The 26,556-nt window shown below is 37.7% G+C and overlaps 1 protein-coding gene across 5 annotated transcripts in view; it reads left to right on the forward strand.

The window, feature by feature from the left end:
- Adk (adenosine kinase) overlaps positions 1–26,556 on the forward strand; it is a 424,911-nt gene that overhangs the window by 255,115 nt on the left and 143,240 nt on the right. For all 5 annotated transcript variants that reach the window (XM_070020633.1, XM_070020634.1, XM_070020636.1 and 2 more), the window contains one exon: positions 15,349–15,519. In XM_070020633.1, coding sequence (XP_069876734.1) covers positions 15,349–15,519 — 171 coding nt within the window. The remainder of the gene's footprint in view (positions 1–15,348; positions 15,520–26,556) is intronic.

Consider the following 26,556-nt stretch of genomic DNA (forward strand, 5'->3'; position numbering starts at 1 on the left):
ATGAACCTAATTAATGTAAAATGAGGATAGTATCCTACTAATAGAGTGTGTATAAGATATTTTAGTACAATTCTAAGCATATAATAAGCTCTCAAAAATAATTTTCTTTTGAAACTGCTTTACATGACATGTATAGAAATATCTTTCACAATGTTTGAAAGATCATTGGAATTATTAATGTGTCAAATGTTTTATAACTACCACTATTTCATTTTTATTGTGGTTAGAAGTAATATTAACCTAAGGCAGATATTTTTTGCATTAACTAACCAAAGACTTCTTACATAAATAGTAGTTACTTCTCATTTATTTTGTGAATAGGTAAACCTGTCATCAGTTAAACCTATCACTAGCTAGCTTCTTTTTTTTTTTTTTTTTTCTTTCAGACTTATTCCAAGTACCCTTCATTTCTTTGCTCTAAATTTTGATGCTGGACTTTCCTTTACTGCATCCTGAAATTCTCTTTACTTCAGGGATTTTACATTTTTTAATCTCCAAAGTCCCACAAGTACTTCTCAAAATTTTTTATTTGAGTGGTTTACATTTTCTCTTAACTTTCTGATAAAGAGTGCAGGGAGACAAATACTCTTGAAACTTAACATGTATCCTTACTCTAGAGCAGTAGTTTGGCTGTGTATTGAATTCTAGGGAAAAAAAATTATTTCCTTTAGAATCTAGAAGACTTTGGTATTGCATTATAATCTCTCTCTATTTTTTTTTTTGGTTTGTCATGGGGTCTGAACTCTGGTCCTGGGCAATGTCCCTCAGCTCTTCAGCTCAAGGCTAGCGCTCTACCACTTGAGCCATAGCATCACTTCTGGCTTCTTCTGCTTGTGTGGTGCTGAGGAATTGAACCCAGGGCCTCGTTTATTCAAGGCAATCACTCTACCACTAAGCCACCTTTCCAGCCATCTCAAATGTTTTTAAGAAGTCTGATGTCTGATTATGTTGGGGGTTTTTTGTTTGTTTGTTTTGGGGGGTCCAGTCGTGGGGTCTGAACTCTGGGCCTGGGTGCTGTCCCTCAGCTCTTCAGCTCAAGGCTAGCGCTCTACCACTTGAGCCACAGGGCCACATCCGGCTTTTTTTTTCTGCTTCTGTGGTACTGAGGAATGAACCCAGGGCCTCAAGCACGCAAGGCCAGGGCTCTACCACTGAGCCACCTTCCCAGCCCATTTTTTTTTTTCTTTCCTAAGCTTTTGTAAGTGGTCTACTTTTTCCTAAGATCTCATAATAAATAATAGTACTTAAATGACAACTATTGCTTCACATGACTTAACTTTATACACATTGCCTTTCTTCCACTTCTCTCAACAGACTGATTCATTAGCTGGGCACTAGTGACTCTGTAATCCTAGCTACTCTGGAGGCTGAGATCTGAGAATAATGGGTCAAAGCCAGCCAGGGCAGGACTTATCCAATTAACCACCAGAAAACCCGAAGTGGCACTGTGGCTCAAATGATTGAGCATTCTCCTTGAGCTAAAGAGCTCAAGGACAATGCCCAGGTCCAGAGTTCAAGCCCCATGACCAAAAAAAGAATGTTTAATGATGTTGAAAATGAACTATACAACTTGTGTGAGGGAATGGGGGGAAAATCTGGGAGAGAATGAGAGAAGGGGGAAAGGGTGACATGTACAAAAAGAAATTACTCATTACCAGACTTATGTAACTGTAACCCCTCAGTATATCACGTTTATAGTAACAATTAAAAAAAAAGTAAAACAAAGCCGGGCGCTGGTGGCTCACGCCTGTAATCCTAGCTACTCAGGAGGCTGAGATCTGAGGATCGCGGTTCAAAGCCAGCCCGGGCAGGAGAGACCGTGAGACTCCTATCTCCAATAAACCACCAGAAAACCGGAAGTGGCGCTGTAGCTCAAGTGGTAGAGCGCTCGCCTTGAGCTGAAGAGCTGAGGGACAGCGCCCAGGCCCAGAGTTCAAGCCCCACGACCGACAAAAAAAAAAAAAAAAAAAAAAAAAAGTAAAACAAAGAATACTTAATGAGCCTTAAAAAGTGCAGGAGTTAATCTAACAGTAATGAATCAAATAGATGTCCCCTCAGACATAAGATTACAGTAGTAGAGACAAAGTAAAATAACTAACTTGATATAATGATGGCTCGTGCCTGTAATTATAGCTAATCAAGAAGCTAAAATCTGAAGATTGTGTTTCAAAGCCAGCCTGGGCAGAAAACTCCTTGAGTCTCTTAATCTCCAATTAATCACAGAAAAAGCTAAAATTTTGTCTGTGGCTTACATGGTAGAGTGCTAGCCCTGAGCAAACAAAAACCTATGGAAATAGGATTGAAGTGGTTTAATAATTCTCATCATAGCTCAGAAAGTATTATCTGATTAAAATTTGTTACAAGATAGTAGTGACATCTCTATAATAGCATTTACCTTATGTGTAGATCACAAAAGGTTTACCACTAATTGGGTTATTCATGAGAAATAAATTGGTCATTTGTAAAACCTATAATACATTGGGCAGTATAATGTTATGGAATAAATTTCAAATGACAATACTCTTTTAGAAAGTGCAGCCAGGTGCTGGTGGCTCACCCTTGTAATCCTAGCTACTCAGGAGTCTGAGATCTTTAGGATCATGGTCAAAGCCAGCCCAGGCAAGAAACTCCATGAGACTCTTATCTCCAGTTAACCACCAGAAAACCGGAAGTGGCGTTGTGGCTCAAATGGTAGAGTGGTCGCTTTGAGCTGAAGAGCTCAGGGACAGTGCCCAAGCCCAGAGTTCAAGCCCCACAACTGACCAAAAAAAGGAAAAGAAAAAAGAAAGTGCAGCCTTAGTTTTACTGCTGACCAACTCTTATCTAGTTTGGAGACTAGATCTTGATAGGTTATCTGAACAATGTATACTTTTATTCTCTCTATAAACTCCACATTTTATGCTGATACCATCAGATAGCTATTTTCTTGGTCTTTACTCCCATCTACATTCTTTCATGAAATCATTTTAATTTTAAGGTTTTAAGACTTCATTGGTAAATACTGTAATAAATGAGTGAACTTGATTTTGAGACATTGTTGAGGACAGAGTAGGCTTCTGTATTAACTACTATTTAGAATGGTAAACACTATTTGACAAGTTTGTATGAGAAGCAAGTTGTTTATCATAGGACAGTAGCTAGCTACTGAACATGTCTTTTTGCTTTCTCTGTCAAGAAATGTAAAACTAAATTAAGAGCTGCTTGAAACTGCTATATCATATTATCCTATTCTCAGTTCTGTTTTCCTAGTGTTTTTTCCCCCAACTTGTCTAGTTGATTGTGGAACAATGATTAGGGTGTGTATAAATGAGTAAGCCTAGCAATCTGTGGTCCTAGAACTCTAGTCAAGACTTCAGTTATTTGACCTTGGGCAAATTGGGCAATCTTTCTAAGCTTTAACTTCATCTGCAGAATGACATGTTTGACAAATCAAATATTTTTAGCTGTAGAACACTGTTTTCATGGGAAATAAATTGGAAGTCCAGTGAATATCCCCAAATTATAGTAGAATTGATGTGTTTGGGCCTGTGCCATATTTGTAGAGAAACTGTTGAATTTTTTATCCAGAAAACATTAGCACTTTCTCTAGAAACAAACCCAACCTGTCTCTACTGTACCACTTTTTCTACTTCTACACAGTTTTATATTTTATAGTGGGCCTTCCATTTTAATTTTTTTTTTTTGCTATCTTCATGAAAAATTTAAGTTTCTCTATAATGGATAAATGTCTTGAGGATAATGAATGGAATTTTAATCTTTTTTTTGGTCGGTCGTGAGGCCTGAACTCTGGGCCTGGGCGCTGTCCCTCAGCTCTTCAGCTGTAGACTAGCGCTCTACTACTTGAGCCTCAGCCTCACTTCCAGCTTTTTCTGTTATGTGGTGCCGCAGAATCGAACCAAGGGCCTCATGCATGCAAGACAAGCGCTCTACCACTGAGCTACCTTCCCAGCCCCACATATTTTTATTTTTTTTTAATCAGTGGTTTACGAAATCACCTCAAGGACTTAATGATAATCCAGATTGCTGTGACCTACTCACACATGTTTCTGATTCAGTAGGTCCAGGATAAGACCAATAATTTGCCTTTTAAACAAGTTTCAGATGACTCAGGAATTATTCTTTAAGAACTACTATCCTATATCACTGTAAAAGATTTGTTTAATCATTTTTATTTTAAAAGTGATATCAAATCATATTGCTTAGAAAACAGTATCTATATAATATAAAACATTAAAGATAATATTTAGTTGACACACACCTTTCAGTGTCTTGAAGTATAGTATGAAACTGGTTAGAGGTTTCCAATGTGTCAAGGGCTATCTGTATCTTTTGGCTTCTTGTGCTACTGTTGTGAGTATACTGATACTAATCCAGTAGCAATCAGGGTTTGTTTCAGCAAGAACGAAATTTTTCATGTCTAAAAACAATCCTCTCTTTTTGACATGCTGGCAGCATCTAAGAAGAAAATGTCAGAGTCAATATAGTACATTTACTGACAATCTACTCCTTTCCTATGTTGTAGAAAATGATTTGAAATTGGTTTTATCAAAAACAGAAACACTGGCCACTTAGAATGATAAAAGAATAGCTTTCAGCTTAGTCATTTTCCATTTATAAAGGGATACTTTCATAAAAATAATGTAAACTACAGAATATCAAAACAATTACCCAGAAAAATAGTTGCATTTTTGCCATTTTTGATCTCAGGCATAAAACAATTATGTCTAGTAGAACTGTTTTGTGTCTCATTAAGTAAAACTACTTAAGATAGTTTCAATAAAATATGGCCAAAATTTGGGAAGGTGGCTCAGTGGTAGAGCGCTTGCTTTGCATGCATGAGGCCCTGGGTTCGATTCCTCAGCACCACATAAGCAAAAAGAAAAAAGCCAGAAGTGGTGCTGTGGCTCAAGTGGTAGAGCACTAGCCTTGAGCTGGAGAGCTGAGGGACAGCACCCAAGCCTAGAGTTCAGGTCCTACGACTGGACACCCCCCCCCAAAAAAAATGGCCAAAATAGCATTTCTGTTAATGCAGGTGCTATATCACATGATAGTTTATTTTATGTAGGGCTTTTTTTGCATACTAAGAATATTATTTTTAATTGAAAGTATAGACAAAGAAAGCTTTATTTAGCCAGGTGTTGGTGGCTCACACCTGTAATCCTAGCTACTCAGCAGGCTGAGATCTGAGGATCATGGTTCAAAGCCAGCCCAGGCAGCGAAGTCTATGAGACTCTTGTCTCCAATAAACCACCAGAAAACCAAAAACCACAGTTGTGCTGTGGCGCAACTGGTAAGAGTGCTAGCCTTGAACTGATGAGCTCAGGGACAGTGCCTAAGCCCAGAGTTCAAGCCCCACAACTGACAAAAAAAAAAAAAAAAGAAAAGAATTCCCTTTATTTGCCCTAATTATTTTTTAAAGATGGGCACAAGGAATATTTACTGCAATAATTTGACAAAAAATAAGCCAGAGTTTGAATTTAAATAATTTTATTACCTTTAACATCACAATCAAAGAAAGCATATATGTGTATGTTTATATTTATGTGTATACATGCTAAACATACACTACACTGAGCTGTACCCCTAGCCCTGCTCCTCACATTGACCTGGTTTATGAACCTCAAACTTCTATGTTAGGTAGATGGATAGGTATCCCAGGGTGGTTACAAAACTCACTATTTTCCTGCCTCAGTCTCTTGAGTACTAGGATTACACCCATGAGCCATCATCCCGGGCTCATAATTTATTTTATTTTATTTTATTTTTTTATTTTATTTTATTTTATTTTTTTGGTCCGGTTGTGGGGCCTGAACTCTGGGCCTGAGCACTGTCCCTCAGCTCTTCAGCTCAAGGCTAGTGCTCTACCACTTGAGCCACAGCGCCACTTCCGAGTTTTTTCTTTTTGCTTATGTGGTGCTGAGGAATCGAACCCAGGGCCTCAGGCATGCAAGGCAAGCGCTCTACCACTGAGCCAACTTCCCAGCCCCCATAATTTAATTTTAAAACTAAAAAAAATATTTTAAAGAAATTGGCTAGCACATTCTACAACTTACCTTTTTTTTTTTTTTTTCCAATAGAAGAGACTCCTCAGATTGTATAAAACTTATATGAATGAAAGCTGGGACCTAGTAGCTAAGACCTATAATTCTAGCTACTCAGTAGGCTGAGATCTGGAGGGTTATGATTTGATGTCTCCTGGCCAGAAACATTTGCTTTAGACTTTATCTCCAAATTAGCAGCAAAAAAACATGGTTGGAGGTATAGCTCAAGTGGTGGAGCAACACTGACTAAGTCATGAGTTTCTTTTTCAAATTACAAAAGGTTTACCTCAAGGTATTTCTTTTCAAATAGCTTCACATTTCCCAAACTGTACTTGGGGCCTGAACTCTGGGCCTGGACACTGTCCCTCAGCTCTTTAGTTCAAGGCTAGCACTCTACCACTTGAGCCACAGCGCCACTTCCAGCTTTTTTTTTTTCCTTTTTACTTATGTGGTGCTGGGGAATCACCCAGGGCCTCATACATGCAAGGCAAGTGCTCTACTACTGAGCCACCTTCCCAGCCCAAGGATGTATTTTTTTTTTTACATGAGTTTCAACCCTAGACTGTGCTACATTTTTCTGATAAGATGTCATTTGGGGGGAATGATAAAGGTATCCCTACTAAAAAACAATAAAACTGAGTTCAGTTGGAATGCAAAGCTTGCATTGTTGTGCAAGAGCACACAAATCCCATTAGCATGTATTGTGGTAACTTGAATTTAAAGGTTTAAAGTGGGGGTTTTTGTTTTTTGTTTTTTGTTTTTTTTTGTCAGTTGTAGGGCCTGAACTCTGGGCCTGGGCACTGTCCCTGAACTCTTCAGCTCAAGACAAGCACTTTACCATTTGAGCCACAGTGTCACTTCCAGGTTCAAACTTTTTGGGTTTTTTTTGTTTGTTTGTTTGTTTTGTTTTGTTTTTGGGGTCTGGTCATGAGGCCTGAACTCTGGGCCTGGGCGCTGTCCCTCAGCTCTTCAGCTCAAGGCTAGCACTCTACCACTTGAGCCACAGCGCCACTTCCAGGTTTTTTCTTTTTGCTTATGTGGTGCTGAGGAATCGAACCCAGGGCCGCATGCATGCAAGGCAAGCGCTCTACCACTGAGCCACCTTCCCAGCCCCGGGTTCAAACTTTTTTTATATGTCCATATATTTTTTTTTCAAACTTGGTATCACTTAATAAAGATGGTACTTATTAAGTTGCTTGGATCTACTTGTTCAAAAACAGAAGTGTTAGGCATTTGTTGGACACTGAAAAAATAAACTGTAAATGTTCTGTGAATTGAGAAAGTTTCAGGTCCTGTGAGCCAGAGAGTTGTCTAACTCTAAAATGAATATATTCTTTCATGAGCATGTGAAAATGTAGCAGTTTTCCTTTTTCCATTTTTCAGAATAGCACTTCAGTAACATGAGAATTTATGTAGAGTCTCAGTAAAATTTTATTAGCTCAAAAATTCTTTTGGTAGTATGGAGGTTTTGAACTCAGGGCCATATACTTACTGAGTTTGTTTGATCAGCTTGTGCTCTACCAGTTGACACCTCTAGGCCTGCTTTTTGCTGGTTATTTTGGAAATCGAATCTAGCATACTTTTCTGTCCCAGCTGTCCTGGATGCTGGGACAGGCATGAGCGACTGATGTCTGGCTTTTATTTGCTCAAATGTTTTTCAATTAGCTGTACACTAATACTTTATGCTGTAGCCAACAACAACAAAATAAGAAATGCCTTGCCCTTAAGTTTAGTCGTGAGAATGGTAAGACACATTCAGGTTGCTTGTGTTGTTAAGTAAATTAAATACTTTAGGTTATGTACTTTATAATATTACCTGTTAGGGAAAGTCATAAAAGAATGAGTACATTCTTGTGGCAATGAAGAAAGCACACTCAGGGCCTTGCATTTGTAAGGCAGGCAATATAGTAGTAGAAGATGTGTCAGATAGAAGAAACAGCCTAACAACTCAGAAGATTTATTTTGGGAGAAACAAATCATTTCTGTGATTGAAGCAAGGACATATGTTATGGAGAAAGGGAGCTTACAGCTGGTTTACTGTGCAAGTTGGAGTGCTTTGTGGAGCTTTGAATGCTGGGGTGTGAGGCATTTGGATTTAATTTACAAGGAAAAGAATGATTAGGGTGATTAATCTGTCAGCACGATATAGGATGATTAAATCATGGAGAGAGGAGACTGGGAGAGCTTTTGGAAAAGAGAATGATGGATTTTGTTTTATGTATTTATATTTCAAAGGATCAAAGTTAAGCACATTTTTGTTCATCATTGTAAACTAACAGCTGTAATATAGAACTTACCATTCCTGGAGCAGAAAGGGATTTTCTAATATTCTTGGTATCCCTGTCCGCCTTGCCCCCCTCATGAACCTGGGTGCTGTCCCTCAGCGCTTCAGCTCAAGGTGAGCTCTCTGCCACTTGAGCCATAGCACCACTTCCCGTTTCCTGGTGATTAATTAGATTTAAGCCTGCTTGAGCTGGCTTTGAACTGTGATCCTCAGATCTCAGTCTTCTGAGTAGCTAGGATTATAGGTGTGAGCCAGCAGCACCCAGCTTATTCTTGATATTTCTATAGTAAAAATATTCTAACAAAGAGATGTATAGAATATATACTACATTCCTGGCACTGTAATAGAACCCTTTTAATTCACACAGCAAAATCTTGAGATTTTATTATCCTCAATTTGCAGATGAGAACAACAACACCTAAAGAAATTGCCCAAGTCACATAGTTAGCAATTAGACAGATTGGCACACGTATTTAAAAAATTATGTGTACAACTGAGTACTGGTAGCTCACTCCTATAATCCTTACAACTTGTGGGGCTGAGTTCTGAAGATTGCCCTTCAAAACCAGCCTATGCAAACAAATCTTGGAAACATTTATTGTCAGTTAACTAGCAAGAAGCTAGTTTTGGAGGTATAGCTCAAATGGTAAAGTGACAAGATTGAGCCAAAAAAAAACCCCAAGTAGAGGCCCTGAATTCAAGCCCCAAAATAATACCAAAATAAATAAACAGGCATTTATTTCCAGCTCCTGGGAAAGCTGAGTAAAGGAACTAGCATCTAGCCAGGGCAGTATATAGCAAGACTTAATGATATAGTAAAAACAGGACAGACAAGTATACTGGTTTGTTTACATTTCAGAGAATTGAATTAATCCTTTTTATATCCTATTGAACTGTCAACATTTGACTTAGTTATATCTCTTCTTAGTGGTTTTTTTTTTCATATCATTCCCAATCCCTAATACTAACCTTTTCGAACAGAAGATGACCTATGTTCATACATTTTAATATGTCCTTATTATACTATATTTATAAGTACAAGCTATCCATTTTATCCAGTTTGTAATCTCTGTACAATAATTTGCATTCACTGCATTCTCCATAGCTTTCCTGCTAGAAATATACTTCTAGGATGTCTATACTCTATTTTATAGTTTTCAGCAAACCTGATGGATATCCTCCTATGCATGCTTTTACAACCCATGTTTTTTTTTTGTTTTTTTTGTTTTGCCAGTCCTAGAGCTTGAACTCTTGGCCTGGGCTATGTCTCTGAGCTTCTTTTGCTCAAAACCAGCACTGTACCAGTTGATCCACAACACCACTTCCAGCTTTTTTCTGAGTAGTTTATTGGAGATAAGAGTCTCACAGATTTGCTTGCCCCAGCTAGCTTCAAACTGAGATCCTCAGATCTCAGTCTCCGGATTATAGGCTTGAGCCAACGACGCCTGGCCCCATGTTCTCTGTGTGTGTGTGTGTGTGTGTGTGTGTGTGTGTGTGTGTGTGTGTGTGTGTGTGTGTGTGTGTGTGTGTGTGTGTCTGTGTGTGTGTGTCTGTGTGTGTGTCTGTGTGTGTCTGTGTGTCTGTGTGTGTGTCTGTGTGTGTCTGTGTGTCTGTGTGTGTCTGTGTGTCTGTGTCTGTGTGTCTGTGTCTGTGTCTGTGTGTGTCTGTGAACTCTGGGCCTGGGTGCTTTCCCTGAGCAATTCAGCTCAAGGCTTGTGCTCTACCACTTGAGCCACAGTGCCACTTCCGGTTTTCTGATGGTTATTTGGGGATGAGTCTCATGGACTTTCTTGACTGGGTGATCCTCAGATCTCAGCCTCCTGAGTAGCTAGGATTACCAGCATGAGCCACCAGTGCCCAGCTTTCTTTTAACTTTGGTTATTTTTCCTTTTTATTTTATTGATTTTATGTTTATGTGGTACCAAGGAATCGAACTCAGGGTCTCATGCATGCTAGGCAAGCACTGTACCACCAAGCCCTGCCCAACCCATGCTCTTTTGTTTCATGCTTGATTTTGAGGGAGTAATATGAGCTAGGTAAAAATAAATAAATACATGAGCTTCTTTAATTTTTTGTTTTTGTTTTGGTGGTCCTGAGGTTTGAGCTTAATGGCCTTATGCTTGGTGGACTGGTAGTCTGTCACTTGAAACATGGTCCCAGCCCATTTTCACTGTAGCTGTTTTTTTGTATGGTGTTTTCATCTGATGCAAGCCATGGGACTATGTTTCTGCTGCCTATTAATCCAGGCAGCACAAGGATATTGATTGAGATTGGATTTTATTTCTTACCTCGAGTGGCCTCAAAGTATGGTCTTCCCAATCTCCATCTCCTGAATAGCTTAGAGGGAGTTGCATACCACACTCAGTTGGGAGTATTTTAATTCTTAAAAATATAAGCATGTGGAATACATGGTTGCATTCTTGCTTCCAAAAAGAGACATGTAAGGCAGGAAGATCTAAGTGAATTATTCCCTTCTATTTCTTTGATGCATTACATTACATTCAGTCAGAGATATAACTTTACATCATTCACTAGTATATTTGGTCTGGATTTGTTTTAGTAATTCTGTTGTCATTCATATGAAATAGTGCATATCATAATATTGATATTGTAAATGATTTATACATTATCTTAATGGTTGTCAAAGCCAGTATTTTCCTTAGAAGCAGTTATAAACTGTTGTCATAATTCATTTTGATTCTGCTACTCCTACAAGGAAATAGATTTTACATTCTCTGGGAGATTCACAAAATATGTAAGACACATTAAGATGAGGAAACACGGTATATGGTTGTTATATTTCTTTTTTTTAACCTCTGATTTATTCATTCTCTACTAACGCACCTGAGTTGCAGCACTGAAGTCAGGCTGACTATGCTCTTTTAACCACACATCCTTCTTTAACTTCTTTAAATAGTGATTTATCCATAATCCCTAATTTCATATTTAATTTGTTCCTGTCTGAGACTTACTCAAAGTTCCATAGATTCAATCCCAGCTGTGTATCTATTATTACTCTTATTTATTTATTTTTAATACTTTTTTGTTGGTCCTGGGGCTTGAACTCTGGGCGTTGTCCCTCAGCTCTTCATTCAGCTCAAGGTGAGTGCTCTACCACTTGTACCACAGTGCCACTTCGGTTTTCTGAGTGGTCTATTGGAGATAAAAGTCTCATGGCCTTTCCTGCCCAGGCTGGCTTTGAACCACGATCCTCAGATCTCAGTCTCCTGAGTACCTAGGATTACAAGCATGAGCCACCGGTGCCTGGCTACTCTTATTTATTCAATTAAGCTTATCATTATTTATATAAACATCTCCTGTTTATACAGACATTTACTTCAAATGCACACAATATTTTATCAGAACAGTATTCAACCATCTCACCAAATTTAAAAACAAATAGCAGTTTCCATAATTAATCTGCCCAATTATAACACTTTCCATTTTTATTTTGTCCCTTTTAGTACTTTTTAAGCCATTGATTGAATCATACTAATATGTTATGATTATAAACATAGGTTATAATTATGCTCCTTATATATTATTTTTATGTCTTATATTTCGTTGAACATTGGTATGGCATAGACATTTTCTACTCTATACATAAAAAATTATCCACTAGTGTATTCAATGAAAAGTGGATGAACTCAGAAATGTTCAAATCCTAATAACATCTGTTTCTGCCTGGATATTTTCCTAAACAAAGGCCAAGCTCGATTTTTTTCTCTATCACATGGTGTATCCACTACTTATAATTATACTTATGGTTAGTTCACATAGTTTTATTTTCTTTTGAGTCAATAAAGTCTTACACTTCAAAGGTTATAAACCCCTTAAGTTTACAAAGCTGTGTATGTGTACATATTCATGTCTATTCTTCATATAATTGTTAATAGAAATAAGAGTTTTTGTACTTTGGTAAAGATAATTATAAAACATTCTCAGTGATCACCCTGAATTAAAGTAAACACTTAAAAACAGCAATTTTGATCCTTCTCTTTAAGTTCAATTAAAAAAAAATTCTATTCCTAACATTCATTCCCGTGTGTATAAACCCTCTTACAATTTCCTAGAGGGGTTGAGATTGGGTTAATAGTCTTTGGCTCGACCTTAATCTTTCCCTGTCACTTTTATCTCTGCTTTTTTATTTTGTTCTGCAGTGTAGTAAATAAAAATGTCCCACTACATTCTTAATTCTGATTAATATTACTTATCCTATGAGTGTTGAAATGTACTTTGTATTTGGCTGTTTATTAGACAGACACTAACAGGATAAACTGCTTTGTAGACAAAACTCCATAATTAGAAAATGGCAAGGTTTTCTTAATAGTATACTTTTCCAAACCTATATACATGTAAACTGTTAACTTGTCTTTATTGTAAACCTGACATGTGAAAAAATTCTTTTATAATGACACTGTTTTTACTTTGGGTGATACTGTAATCTGACTCATGAGGCCTAGCAACAGCTATAAATCTAGAAGCAAAATTATGGTTGGCATCAATATTAACAGTCTTTGCAATCTAACAGAGCAAAATTCCCAAATTATTTGAATTCTAAATATTTACTTAAAAAATAAGCATTCTAAGAAAATAATTAATTTGAATTGTGAATTTACCCCTTATTTAAAAGCTAATAGGCTTTTGCCTACCCTTCTTTATAAAATTAACAAATTTGAGGTTATACTATCCCCATTATAATATTCTTGTGTTACATTTCAAAGTAAAACACACAACATGCACACATTTGGAATAAGGCCAAATCTAGTCTCCAGAGGTATACTGTTCTGTACCTTAAATTACAATCAGATGTATTTGAGCACAGATCAAATTTTCAGTTTGAAGTTGGTGAGAGCCTAATTATTTGACCAGGTTACTATTTATGTAGACCATTCTGTGGCTGTCTGTGGTTAATCCACAGCTGGCAAAATGCTAGCTCTGGGAGGTTTCTATTTCATGCTACAATATTTGGAAGAGAAATAAAGAGGGAAAACTTTAAATTCTCCCTATTACACAAAGAACTAAAAAAGCAAATACATACATACTAATATGGAGACAAGACATTTGTGTAAACTGTTCCTTTTTAATTCCCCAAATGATAGAAATAGCAAAAGAAAGTAGCTTGGATGTTCATAGTTTGCAGGTTACATGATATTTGTCTGAAAAAGAAAGGCTAAAACATTTCTAAAAACTGTGATACTGGGCTGGATACTGGAGGCTTAAACCTGTAATCCTAGCCACTCAGGATGCTGAGACCTGATTTACAGGTAGCCTGGACAGAAAAGTGTGCAAGACTTTTATCTCCAATTAACCAGCAAAATGTTGGGCCCAGGTGGTAAAGCAACAAAAGCCTGACAGGAAAAACCAAGGCAGTACTCAGAAGCGTTGATTACTGCCAAAAATAAAAACGAAAATACTATATGACACCTAAAACTTGACACCTTTTAAAATAACAATGTTAATAAGGAATTGATGGGTTCGAATTTTTTAAATGAAAAACCTATTTTATATAGGAAAATGTCATTTTTATTGGAATTTCAATACAATTTTTTACAATATTTAATGTGATAAAGAGACAAAGGAAAAAATATCCATTGTAGGGGTTGAGACTGATACTCCTATAACATAAAACAGATTAGTAAGAGAAAAGCACAACAAATTTAACAGTTTTTATGTGACATGGGAGCCTTCAGAAATGATCATCATTCAATTCAAAATGTGAAAATGATTGAAAAAGATCTATTTTTCTTTTTAAACATAACCTTGAATGGATGTTACAGTAGTAGTTGTGTAACTATATTTTGCTTGTTAGCTTGTTAAAATAGGTCTCACTATGTAGCCCAAGCTGGCCTCAAGCTTGTAATTCTCTTGCCATAGCTTCCTCAGTGCTGGGATTCTAGGTGTTTGCCACACTGGTTACATGTGCAGCTTTGGGTTTTTTGTTGTTGTTGTTGTTGTTGTTTGGTTGGTCATGTGGCTTGAACTCTGGGCCTGGGCTCTGTCCCTCAGCTCTTCAGCTCAAGGCTAGCACTCTACCATTTGCGCCATAGTGCCACTTCTGGTTTTCTGGTGGTATATTGGAGATAAGAGTTTCACAGACTTTCCTGCCCAGGCTGGTTTTGAACCACAATCCTCAGATCTCAGCCTCCTCAGTAGCTAGGATTACAGGTGTGAGCCACCTATGCCCAGCTACATGCGCAGCTTTCAAAGAAATTTCTTGAATATTTCTTAATGGTTTGTGTAAACTTGTAGAAGTTTATACAAATTACAGGCATAAGCCACTGGCTCCCAGCTCCAAATATCTGCTCATTGCACAGTACCATGGAAACCAATTTCCTACATATGTATCTATGCCATCTAAAAAGCATTACTGTGTTTCAGGGAGGGAAGCCTGGCTTACGTGGTATGAGACTTGCCTAGCAAACACAGGTACTGGATTCAAACCTCAGGACCTGAAAACAAAATTTTAATGTCTGTTGTCTTAAATGAAACCTTTTAAATATTTTATCTTTTGTGGACTCAGTCTTCTTTTGGTATTAAGCATATAAATCTAATATGAAATAAGAACTGTTTTATTATCTGAAGTAATGGTATGTATCAAGCATTTCATGCTCATATTTTTCCTAGCTAAATGTAGCCACAGTCACCCTTGTGTTTTGTAATTGCATTTGATGTGGTCTTTTTTATTGTTATATAGGTTTTTTGTTTGTTTGGTTGGTTGGTCATGGGGCTTGAACTCTGGGCCTGAGTGCTGTCCTTCTGCTCTTCAGCTCAGGGGTAGCGCTCTACCACTTGAGCTGTAGTGCCACTTCCAGTATTCTAGTGGTTTATTGGAGATAACATTTCACAGACTTTCCTGCCTGGGCTGGCTTTGAACTTTCGTTCCTCAGATCTTAGCCTCCTGAGTAGCTAGGATTACAGGCGTAAGCCCCACTTGCTATAGGCTTCTTTTATTCTCAGTGGGAGTGACTATGGAGATGATGCTTTTAATTTTTTCCCTTCTTTTCTTTCTTTTTTATGCAGGGTTTTTTCCTTACAGTTTCCCCGGAGTCTGTATTAAAAGTGGCTCACCATGCTTCTGACAACAACAGGATTTTCACTTTGAATCTCTCTGCACCATTTATATGCCAATTCTACAAGGAATCCTTAATGAAAGTTATGCCCTACGTTGACATACTTTTTGGAAATGAGATGGTAAGTTACCTTTTTTTATTCACAGTAGCCCAAAGTAGAAACAAATTAATTTTTCATTAAACACTATTTCTTATATAGATACAATGAAATATTATTCAATATAATTTATTATTAATATTTTTATCTCAACATTTTACGTACCAAACTAATAATAATGAACAAAACAGAAAATAGGAGATAGTATTTATAATTTATATGTCTGATATGGAGTTAATATCCAGAATATTTAACTAAGGGACAATTCAACAATGAGGAAATAAAACAACCAAATTAATAACATGGTCAGAGGACTTAAGAAGTTATACAAATGGCCATTAAATACATGAAAATATTCTGGACATTTCTAATCATTATAAAAGTTAAGTGAAACCAAAATTAAACACTATTTCACACCCATCATCAAGGTAATTGGAACCCTATGTATTGTGGTGGGGGGGAAGGGGAGAATTGGGTGGGGGGGTGGGAGGAGGATGGGAAGGGGAAACAAAGGAGGAGGCTACAATGCTTAATAAGAAATGTACTCATTATCTTGCCCATGTAATTGTAACCCCTCTGTACAGTATTTTCACAATTAAAAAAAAAAAAAAGTAATGCAACTGCTTTAGAAAACCTTTGGTTGGTTTAGCAATGCCACTTCTAGATCTATTCCAAAAGGAAAAAACTGAATGCAGGAACTTGAATGCTTATATAATGGTCTTTATAGCAGTATTATTCACAATAGCTGAACATAGGAACCAATCAAATTTTTAATAAACACATTTTCTTATATGGAATATTATTCAGTCATAAAGAAATCAAAATCTGAGTTGTGCTTTACTATGAATGAATCTTGAAAACAATATGGTAAGGAAAAAAACAGACACATCATACAACTATTGAATTTTCCTATAATAATCTATTTCATGGACTGGGAGAGTAACCAAGAGGTAGAGTAACTGCTTGGTTTTTGTGAGGTCCTAGGCTATAGCCGCAGTATCACAAAAGAAACAAACAAGAATGACAACAAAAAAAGGTAATTACAATGGGTAAATTTATAGAGACAGACAATAGAATAGTGATTACCAATGGGGTAAAGCTTCTTGTTGAGATGAAATTCTGGAAGTGGATAATGCTGATAGTTACACAACATTGTGAATAATCGTGACACTGATGTGAATATTTAAAATGGCCACTTTTATATGTAGTTCACTCTATTAATCAAAAAATCCTTCTGTAAATCAGTTAAAGTTTGTTTAGGTCTAGAGGAGAGTGTATATCAGAAGAGCTTTGGTTTGATTACTATTCATTTGAATTCATGTAAACAGATATGCATGTAGTACTTATTATGGCAAACCAAGAAATAGTGGAGTATATTGCACTTGAGATTAATGTTCATATAGAATATAGAATAATGAAAATTCACTACTGGGAAAATTGGATTTTTGTTTTTTGTTTTTTGTTTTTGTTTTTTTGTTTTTGTTTTTTTTTGGTCAGTCGTGGGGCCCAAACTCTGGGCGTGGGTGCTGTCCCTCAGCTTTTCAGCTCAAGGCTAGCATTCTACTACTTGAGCCACAGTGCCATTTCCAGCTTTTTCTGCTTATGTGGTGGTGAGGAATCGAACCCAGGGCCTCATGCATGCCAGACAAGCACTCTACCACTGAGCCCCACCTTCCCAGCCCCATTGGATGTATTTTATTTAGCCAGCCTCAAAAGGTCTGCTGATACTAATTTGTAGCATTCTATTGGAATAACTTAGTGTTTATTCTGAGCTTTATTCAAGTGATCTACCAATGATTGAGATTAGACTATATTTGCATATAATGCAAAGGCAAATAATACAATACCTTGATAAATGTCAAGAAGGTTGGATGTCAGAATCTTTTTAATGTTAACAGACTGGAAATATCTGTTGAAGTGATGCAAATTAATATGAATAACAAAAATGATACGAATTTGATTTCAAGAAAAGATAGGTTAATATGTGTTACATCTTTAAATACATTGTCCATTGTTTTTCTCACTACACATTACAGTAATACTAATAATTTGTCTTCAGTACTTCAGGGAAAAAAGCCATTTAATTCTCAAAGGCAATGAAGTGTAAAATATATTTCTCAAGAAATGTATATTTATTTATCTGATTTTTATTAACATATTAATTACACAAAGGTACCTTATTATATTTCCATACATGCATATAATTTACTTTGGTTAAATTCACACCTTGTGTTCTTTCTTGTGCCCTTGCCACTCCGTGTGTGTGTGTGTGTGTGTGTGTGTGTGTGTGTGTATGTTTGTGTGTGTGTGTGTGTGTGTGCATGCACAAGGACTTGAACTCAGGACCTTATGCTCTCACTTGGCTTTTTTGCTTAAGGCTAGTGTTCTACAGCTTTAGCTACTCCCCCATTTGCTCTTTTTTTTTTAAACCAATTTTAATGAGTTACGTTCTTTTCATAAATGCATATAAAGTACTTGATCAATCAGACACACACCTCATCTTCTCCATGAATCCTCTCCCAAACAGTTCTAATTTTATACTGTTCATATGACTGGGGGAGTTGTTTTTGTGCTCATACTGGCGCTTAAGCTCATGCTGTCATTAGGCTTTGTTGTTTTTTGTTTGTTTGTTTTGTCATTCATGGGGCTTGAATTCTGGTGCTGTCCCTCAGAACTTCTACTCAAGGCTAGCACTCTACCACTTGAGCCTCAGCGCCACTTCTGGTGGTTAATTGGAGATGAGTCTCACAAACTTTCTTTCCCTAGGCTGGCTTTTAACCACAATCCTCAGATCTCAGCCTCCTGAGTAGCTAGGATTACAGGCATGAGCCATTGACCTCCGGCTCTCCTTAGGCTTTTTCCACTTACAGCTGGTACTCACCACTTGAGCCATGCTTCCAGTTCCCACTTTCCTGGTTAATTGGAGATAGAGTCTTGCAGATTTGCCTGCCTGGACTGGCTTCCAACAGTGATCTTCAAGTGTAAGCCTTCTGAATAGCTAAGATTACAGGCATGAGCCACTGGCACCCAGCTAGATTCTGTTTAGTTTATCTTCTACTTTCCCCCTCAAAAATGAGTTCAGATCTTGTGTTTAGTGTTTACAAAGTGTCAACAGTTGACATCAAGCACATTTGACATTTATTTTCCACCTTATCGACCTTCCCTTTTCAGAGTATTGTATACTATTAATGATGACTTCAATCTGTTCTCATAGCCTCAGTATTTAAAAAATAAAAACCCTCATCAAGCCCTAGTGGCTCATGCCTATAATTTTAGCTACTTAGAAGCTGAGATTTGAGGATTGTGATTGAAGCCAGCTCAGGTAAGAAAGTCTGCTAGAGGCTTATCTCTAATTTACCATCAGAAAAGCTAGAAGTTGGGCTGGGAATTTGGCTTAGTGGTAGAGTGCTTGCCTAGCCTGTGTGAAGCCCTGGGTTCAATTCCTCAATACCACATAAACAGAAAAAGCCAGAAGTGGTACTGTGGCTCAACTGGTAGAATGATAGCCTTAAAAAAATAAAAGCTCAGGGACAGTGTCCAGGCCCTGTGTAGAGCTGTGGCTCAAGTGGTAAAGCTCTAACCTTGAGCAAAAAAACAGAGACAGCACCCAAGCCATGAGTTTAATCACCAGCACATACAAAAAAAAATCATTGAGCCGTATTTAGGGGCTCATGTCTGTAATCCTAGCATTTGGGAGACTAGGCAACAAGATTGAGGTTTAAAATCCCTCCTAGGCTACATACTAATATTTAGTTTCACAAACACACTCCTTGATCAGTGACTCATGTGAGATAATGAATAACTTAAGCCAGGCACTGAGGGCTCACACCTGTAATCCTAGCTACTCAGGAGGCAGATCTGAGGATAGTGGTTCAAAGCCAGCCGGGGCAGAAAAATCCATGAGATTCTCATCTCCTCACTATCCAAAAACCAGAAGTGGTGCTGTGGCTCAAAGTGGTAGAGTACTAGCCTTGAGTGAAAAGCTCAGGGACAGTGTCTGCTCTGAGTTCAGGCCCTATGTACAACAAGGAGAAGAGGAGGAGGAAAAGGAAGAGAAGAAGAAAGAAGAGGAAGAAGGGGAGGGGGAGAGGAGGGAAAGAAATAAATTAAACCAGAGATTACTTCCCTCCCATTTAACTGCTTAGAGAAACCATGCCACAGTATAAGAAGGATAACCCAAGTAGAGCCTAAAAGTCTTTGAATTGAGGAGATAGAGCTAAAAGTTCAGACTCTTAAGAAGAGTTAAAAAAGCAAAAAAGAACCAGAGGAGCTACATAGAACACAGATTTCTAGAGAATCCTATTTACATCTTCATTAACTACTAATAGTTATATATTTATCAAGAAACTAATGTAGACAAAAGAACCATATGATTGATTTGAATCTTCAGAGAGCAAATGAGACATGTCACCATTCCTGTTCCAGTAGCTACAGTTAATAGTGTAGTAATTCCTGGAAGTTAAGAGAGTATTGGGAACAGTTTTGTCCCATTAATGAGGCAAAATTCCAATCTTATACTGTATATAAAAGTTACATTGTGATTTAAATTTGTTTCTGGCAGATTCAAAGTTTAAAACATTTCTCTTCAGTAACTATTTGCTAGGTGAACTTCCATGGAGTCAGCTTAATAACAGACATCTGCATATAGGTATATACATTACATCCATTGATACCTCCTAATGCAAAAGACTTGATAGTCAGATAGAAGCAATATCTGAATAAGTAACTTGATTATTCTTGTGTTTTTTTTTTTAATTTTGCTAGCTTAAGAAGTTTTTGCAAAAATGTTATTTTGAAAAATGTTCCTTTGCCGGGCGCTGGTGGCTCACGCCTGTAATCCTAGCTACTCAGGAGGCTGAGATCTGAGGATCGCGGTTCAAAGCCAGCCCGGGCAGGAGAGACCGTGAGACTCCTATCTCCAATAAACCACCAGAAAACCGGAAGTGGCGCTGTAGCTCAAGTGGTAGAGCGCTCGCCTTGAGCTGAAGAGCTGAGGGACAGCGCCCAGGCCCAGAGTTCAAGCCCCACGACCAACAAAAAAAAAAGAAAAATGTTCCTTAGCCAGGCATCAGTGGCTCACACCTGTAATCCTAGCTTCTCAGCAGGCTGAGATCTGAGGATCGCAGTTCAAAGCCAGCCCAGGCAGGAAAGTTTGTGAGACTCTTTTCTCCAATTAACCATCAAAAAACCAGAAGTGGCTCTGTGGCTCAAGTGGTAGAGCGCTAGCCTTGAGCTGAAGAACTTATGAACAGTGGCCAGGCCAAGAGTTTAAACCCCACAACTAACCAAAAAACAAAACAAAACAAAACATTGTTCCTTTCCTCACTTTTTTCTTTTCTTTTTTTTTTTTTTTTTTGGCAGTAATGGGATTTGAACTCAGGACCTTATGCTTGCCGTGCTGACACTCAGCACTTATGCCTTTTTTGCTTTATTTTTGGGACAGAATCTCATATTTTATGCCATTTGTTATTTGTAACATACAAAAAAATACAAAGCCATACAAATGATTGGTGCAGGCAGCTTATGAAAAACATCTGTGTCTGTCCTATCACATGTCAAATAATTTCATTGGCCTTATACAGTCTTAGGGATGGATGTTCCCCAGCTTTGAGAAGTGACTACAAGTTCAGAAAATTAAGGCACAGATAAAACCAGACTGTGGGAAAGATGTTTGAATGTACTCTGTCCTTACTTATATCAGGGATTCTGCTGATCTCAGCAGTGTTTTACCATAGGGAGGATCATTTTGTTTTGCTGCTGCCTGGCATGTAGAACCACTAAATGGAGTTACTCTTGATATACCATGTAAAACTATTCTCATTACACTCCTAATCGCTTGATAATTAACCTGGAAGGATTAAGTATACTCAACTTTGCCTTAGGATGTTTAACTCTCAAATAAGGTCAATTATCTCATGATTTGTCAAGAGTTAATAATTCCACAGTGAAGGGTCACATCACCTAACAGTGTACATTGGTTTAATAAAATACTTCAGCCAAATTATTTCATGTGAATTGAGAATGATACATTTTGAATAAAACTCCCCTCAAATACCTAGTGTTTTGAATCTCCCGATCATTTCAATTTAGGAAGATAATCCATATGCTCTGCTTTATCAATTCTTTTACTAGCTATATTCCTACAGTACACGTTTCCCTTTAGGAAAGCCCATTTTAAACCCATTGACTTCACACTGTATTCAGTACATTAAAAATTTCTACTTCAGGAAAATTGAAAATGCTTTTCTTTCCGAAGTGGCCATTTAATATTTTTAAATATGTCCGGTTTACCAATAAAAAGATTTCTTCAGCTTATTGTGGTTATTTCTGTTGAATAGCTGCTCAGTCATATTTATGTAGTGATGAATATAGAATGGCCAAAAACAAGAATGTTGCTTGACACATTATATAGACCAGTTCTGGGGCTTGAGCTCCAGGCCGGGGCATTGTTATTTTGTTATTTTGTTTTCTCAGGAATAATACTTTACCACTTGAGCCACATCTCTGCTTCTGGCTTTTTTGTGGCCTTCAGTAATGATCCTTAGATCTCAGTGTCCTAAGTAGCTAGTTACAGGTGTGAGCCACCCACAATACCCTGCACATCAGAACATGGTGAAAGAAATATAAAACTGGATTTAGGAATTTTAATACATGTCTTTTAAGCCTGAATAATGGACTGTATTGATTCATAAGTTCTTACATTCTTTTTTGTAAACAAAACCAATTGGAATATGCTGACTTTTTCTTCTCCTACATATTCTACTACAGTTGGGAGAATTTTTTTTAATTTGTGGTTTTTGTTTTGTTTTTTTAATGGTAGTGTTGTTTTGTCTCAAGGCCTCACACTTGCTAGTCAGTCTACCATTGAGCCATACCTCCAGACCTTTGTTTTACTGGTTATACTGATTTTGCCTTGGATTATGAGTTGCCAATTTAGAAAAGCAGTTTGTTCTGCACTTAAACATTATTGAAGTGATATTTTGGTTTCTATACTCTGGTAAATAGAAATCATTTGTTTGTTTGTTTGTTTTTGCCAGTCCTGGGACTTGACTTCAGAGCCTGGACACTATCCACTTCTGGCTTTCACTGCTTATGTGGTACTGAGAAATCAAACTCAGGGCCTCATGCATACTCTACTACTAAGCGACATTCCCAGCCCCTCGTTTGCTATTTAATTTATGGCCTGATAAAGGAGGTACATAATCATGAAGGTGGTTTTCCCGGGACAAAGATTATCCTCAAGATGTGCGGATTCCTAAAATTTCTCCAAATTCAAGAAACTTGAGATAGGTTCTCAATTATATGTCCAAACTGGCCTAGACAATGATCCTCCTACTTATACTTCTCCTGTACCTGGAGCAAGAGATACTCATCTGAGTACTTTGACACTCAAGTTTTTATTGTTGAGATTAGGCTTGCATCCAGGCTGGTCTTAAACCTCTATTTTACCAATCTCTGCCTCCTAAGATTACAGGTGTGAACCACTATACCTGGCTTCTGATAAGCAAAAACTGCAAATTTATATTTCAGTAGGAAGAGTACAATTTTTGGAACCTTGTTTTGGGGTTTGGTTTTGGATTTCTTTGATGACTTTCAAAACACTGAAAATGGGAGCCAAGAAGCTGAAATTCATGAACAGTAGGGAGATAATTGAAAATATATTAAGTAGGTTTTATAGTTAAGTATATTAACATGAAATTCTTAGTCTTGATTTTTTTTATTAGGATCATATAAAATGTTGACATTTAGAAAAAGCTTCTTCTCTTTCTGACCAAGATCCAATCTAGAATCCCATAGTGCATTTAGTTATGAATTGTTTCTTCAGTCTCATTAACCTGGGACAGTTCCTTAGTATTTTTTTCTTCTTTGACTTCACAATTTTGAAGCATATGTGGTTGGTGTTTGTAGAATGTTCTTTACCATAGGATTGACTAATATTTCCTCATTGATTAGTGTATTTTTATAAGAATACCAGAGAAATGTCCAGGTGCCAGTGGCTCATGCCTGTAATCCTAGCTACTCAGGAGGCTGAGATGACCAGAAAACCTGAAGTGGCAATGTGGCTCAAGTGTTAGAGTGCTAACCTTGAGCTGAAGAGCTGAGGCACAGTACCCAGGCCCAGAGTTCAAGCCCCACAACTGACCCCTCCACCCAAAAAAATCCAAAGAAATATTTGTCTTTTTATGCATTATATTAGTATTTCAATGTGTCTCAATTCTGTTGATATTACCTAAAATTACCTGGTTAAGAAATTGGCTCAATTTATTCACTATAAGGTTGTTCTTTCTGGCTGTGATACTTGCTTATATCTCAGCTACTCAAAAGGAGAGACAAAGTTGGACACTGGTGGCTCACACCTGTAATCCTAGCAACTCAGGAGGCTGAGATCTGAGGATCACAGTTCAAAACCAGCTGAGGCAGGAAAGTACATGAGACTTATCTCCAGTCAGCCACCAGAAAACTGGAAGTGGAGCTGTGGCTCAAAGTGGTAGAGCACTAATTTTGAGCAGAAAAGCTCAGGGACAGTGCCCAGGCTCTTGAGTTCAAGACCCACGGCCAAAATAAAAGGAAAGACAAAAAGATCTCCATGAGTCCAGGAATTCAAGGCCAGCCTGGACAACATAATAAGATAATACAAGAAGGAGGGAAGAAATAAATGTATTATTCTATATATACATCTCTATAGAACCCACAAGGTTTTTAATATAGACAAACATTTGTTCAAATCTGAAATACATATAAATAGTTTTAGCATTGAAACTGTCCTTGGGGAGAAATGTGTGTGTTCTTTACATGTGGGGAGAACATAAATTATTAGTGGCCATAAATTATTAGCAGCTAGAGCATAGTCTGTGGTAGGTAGCCTCTAAAATGACGTCCGATAATCTCTTCCTCCATGCTGTTTTGTAGTACTCCTTCCGGAGTCATCAGCTGAATATAGTAACTTTTCTTGTAATATATAATATACAACAAAAATAATGATGTCATTCCCAAAATCAAAAAATTACAAAAAATACTATCTGTTTCATTTGCCTTTTCTTTGTCTTTCTTGGAGTCCTTGCTCTGAAGGAAGCCATTTTCCTTGTCTTGAGCAGCCCATTGATGAGACCCATATCATATAGCAAAGAACTGAAGGCCCCCAGTTAGTAGCTGAAGCCGTGAGGGTTGCAACATCCACACCAGTGCTCCTTTGTCACACATGAGGTACCTTCAGCTCAGCCTGTACCTTGACCTCGGCTTTGTGAGAGATCTTCAATCACCCAGCTAAGCTCTGCCTTGATTTTTACTTACATAAAGTAGGTGACAAGTCTGTGTATAGTTTTAAGTCACTCACTTTTAGAGTAATTTGTCATAGAAAAATGTGTCTTTTATGGGTACCCATGGCTCATGCCTGTGATCCTAGTTACCCAGAAGGCTGATGAGATCTGAGGATCGCAGTTCAAAGCCAGCCTGGGCAGGAAAGTCCCTGAGACTTTCATGGACTAAAGTGGAGCTGTGGTTCAAGTAGTAATATGGTAGCCTTGAACAACAAAGCTGAGGGACAGCTCCCAGCCCTGCAACACACACACACACACACACACACACACACACACACACACACACACACACACACACACACACACACACACACACACACACACACACACACACACACACACACACACACACACACACACACACACACACACACACAGTATAACTAAATGTACTATAGAAAAGAAGTTTGCTAATCAGATTTCAATTATTTTTGGTATTTCTTTTTGTCTTTAGCATTGGACTATATTGTAAAATATGTTCTTGTTACTTTATCTTTTTTTCTTTTTTTTTTTTTTTTGTGGGGGTCTGGTTGTGGGGCCTGAACTCTGGGCCTAGGCGCTGTCCCTCAGCTCTTCAGCTCAAGGCTAGCACTCTACCACTTGAGCCACACCACCACTTCCGGCTTTTTTTTTCTGCTTATGTGGTGCTAAGGAATTGAACCCAGGGCCTCATGCATGCAAGGCAAGCGCTCTACCACTGAGCCACCTTCCCAGCCCCTACTTTTTTTTTTTTTTTGTCACTCATACTACTACTTTTTTACTGTGAGAAATATTCTATGGTTCTAAATATCATGAATGCTAAAAGGTTTAGAGATATTGTGCCCTCTTCACTCATCTACCCTTTTCTCTATTCGCTCATTCTTTAAGTTGTTTTGTAATCTCATTTGTATTAAATTCTCATCTATATTCTTTATTTCATGAAAGACAACATGCTATAAGCTTTCTTCTTAGTTTTATTTTAATTAAGTACATCTTAAAAATCATTTCATAACATCTCATAGTGCACTCTTCATTTTTTAATAGCTGGATGGCTCTGAATTGTGTGAATGTAATGTAGTTTAGCCACTATGTGTAGGCATTTATGTTGTTCCCAGAATTTTTCAGTTAAAAGCAAGCATTCAGTATTCAAAATATTATGCATGTTTTTGTCATTGGAGGTACTTCTTAAGGATAAATTTCTATAGGAATGTCGGGTCAAAGGAAAGTTTTATGTATATAGTTTTGTTGGATATTGCCAAATTCCTCTCCAAAAGAGTCATAAATGTTTTCATTCCCAGCAGCAATGTATATAGAATGTCTGCTTCTAATTTTTTTTTTCCAGTGCTTGAAAATAGTACCCAGGGCCTTGCACCTACCAGGCAAGCACTTTTCACTGAGCTACATACACCCCTGTCTCCTCTACAGAATTGGTTTTTATGTTTTTTGTTGTTTGTTTGTTTGTTTGTTTTTTGTTTTTTTGTGGGGTTTTTTTTGGTCCTAGGGCTTGAACTCCAGGCCTGGGAACTATCCTTGAGCCTTTTTGCTCAAGGCTAGGGTTCTACCACTTTGATTGAATCACAGCTCCATTTCTGGTTTTCTGGTGGTTAATTGTAGCTAAGAGTCTCATGGACTTCCTGCCCAGGCTGGTTTTGAAACTTGATCCTCAGACCTCAGCCTCCTGAGTGAGTCACCAGCGCCTCACGTGATTTTTTTTTTTTTTTGGTGGTGGGGGGGGTCGGTCGTGGGGCTTGAACTCTGGGCCTGG

The sequence above is a fragment of the Dipodomys merriami genome, unplaced genomic scaffold (assembly GCF_024711535.1).
Source record: "Dipodomys merriami isolate MVZ:Mamm:240054 unplaced genomic scaffold, mDipMer1.0.p SCAF_14, whole genome shotgun sequence".
In the NCBI taxonomy this organism is placed as follows: Eukaryota; Metazoa; Chordata; class Mammalia; order Rodentia; family Heteromyidae; genus Dipodomys; species Dipodomys merriami.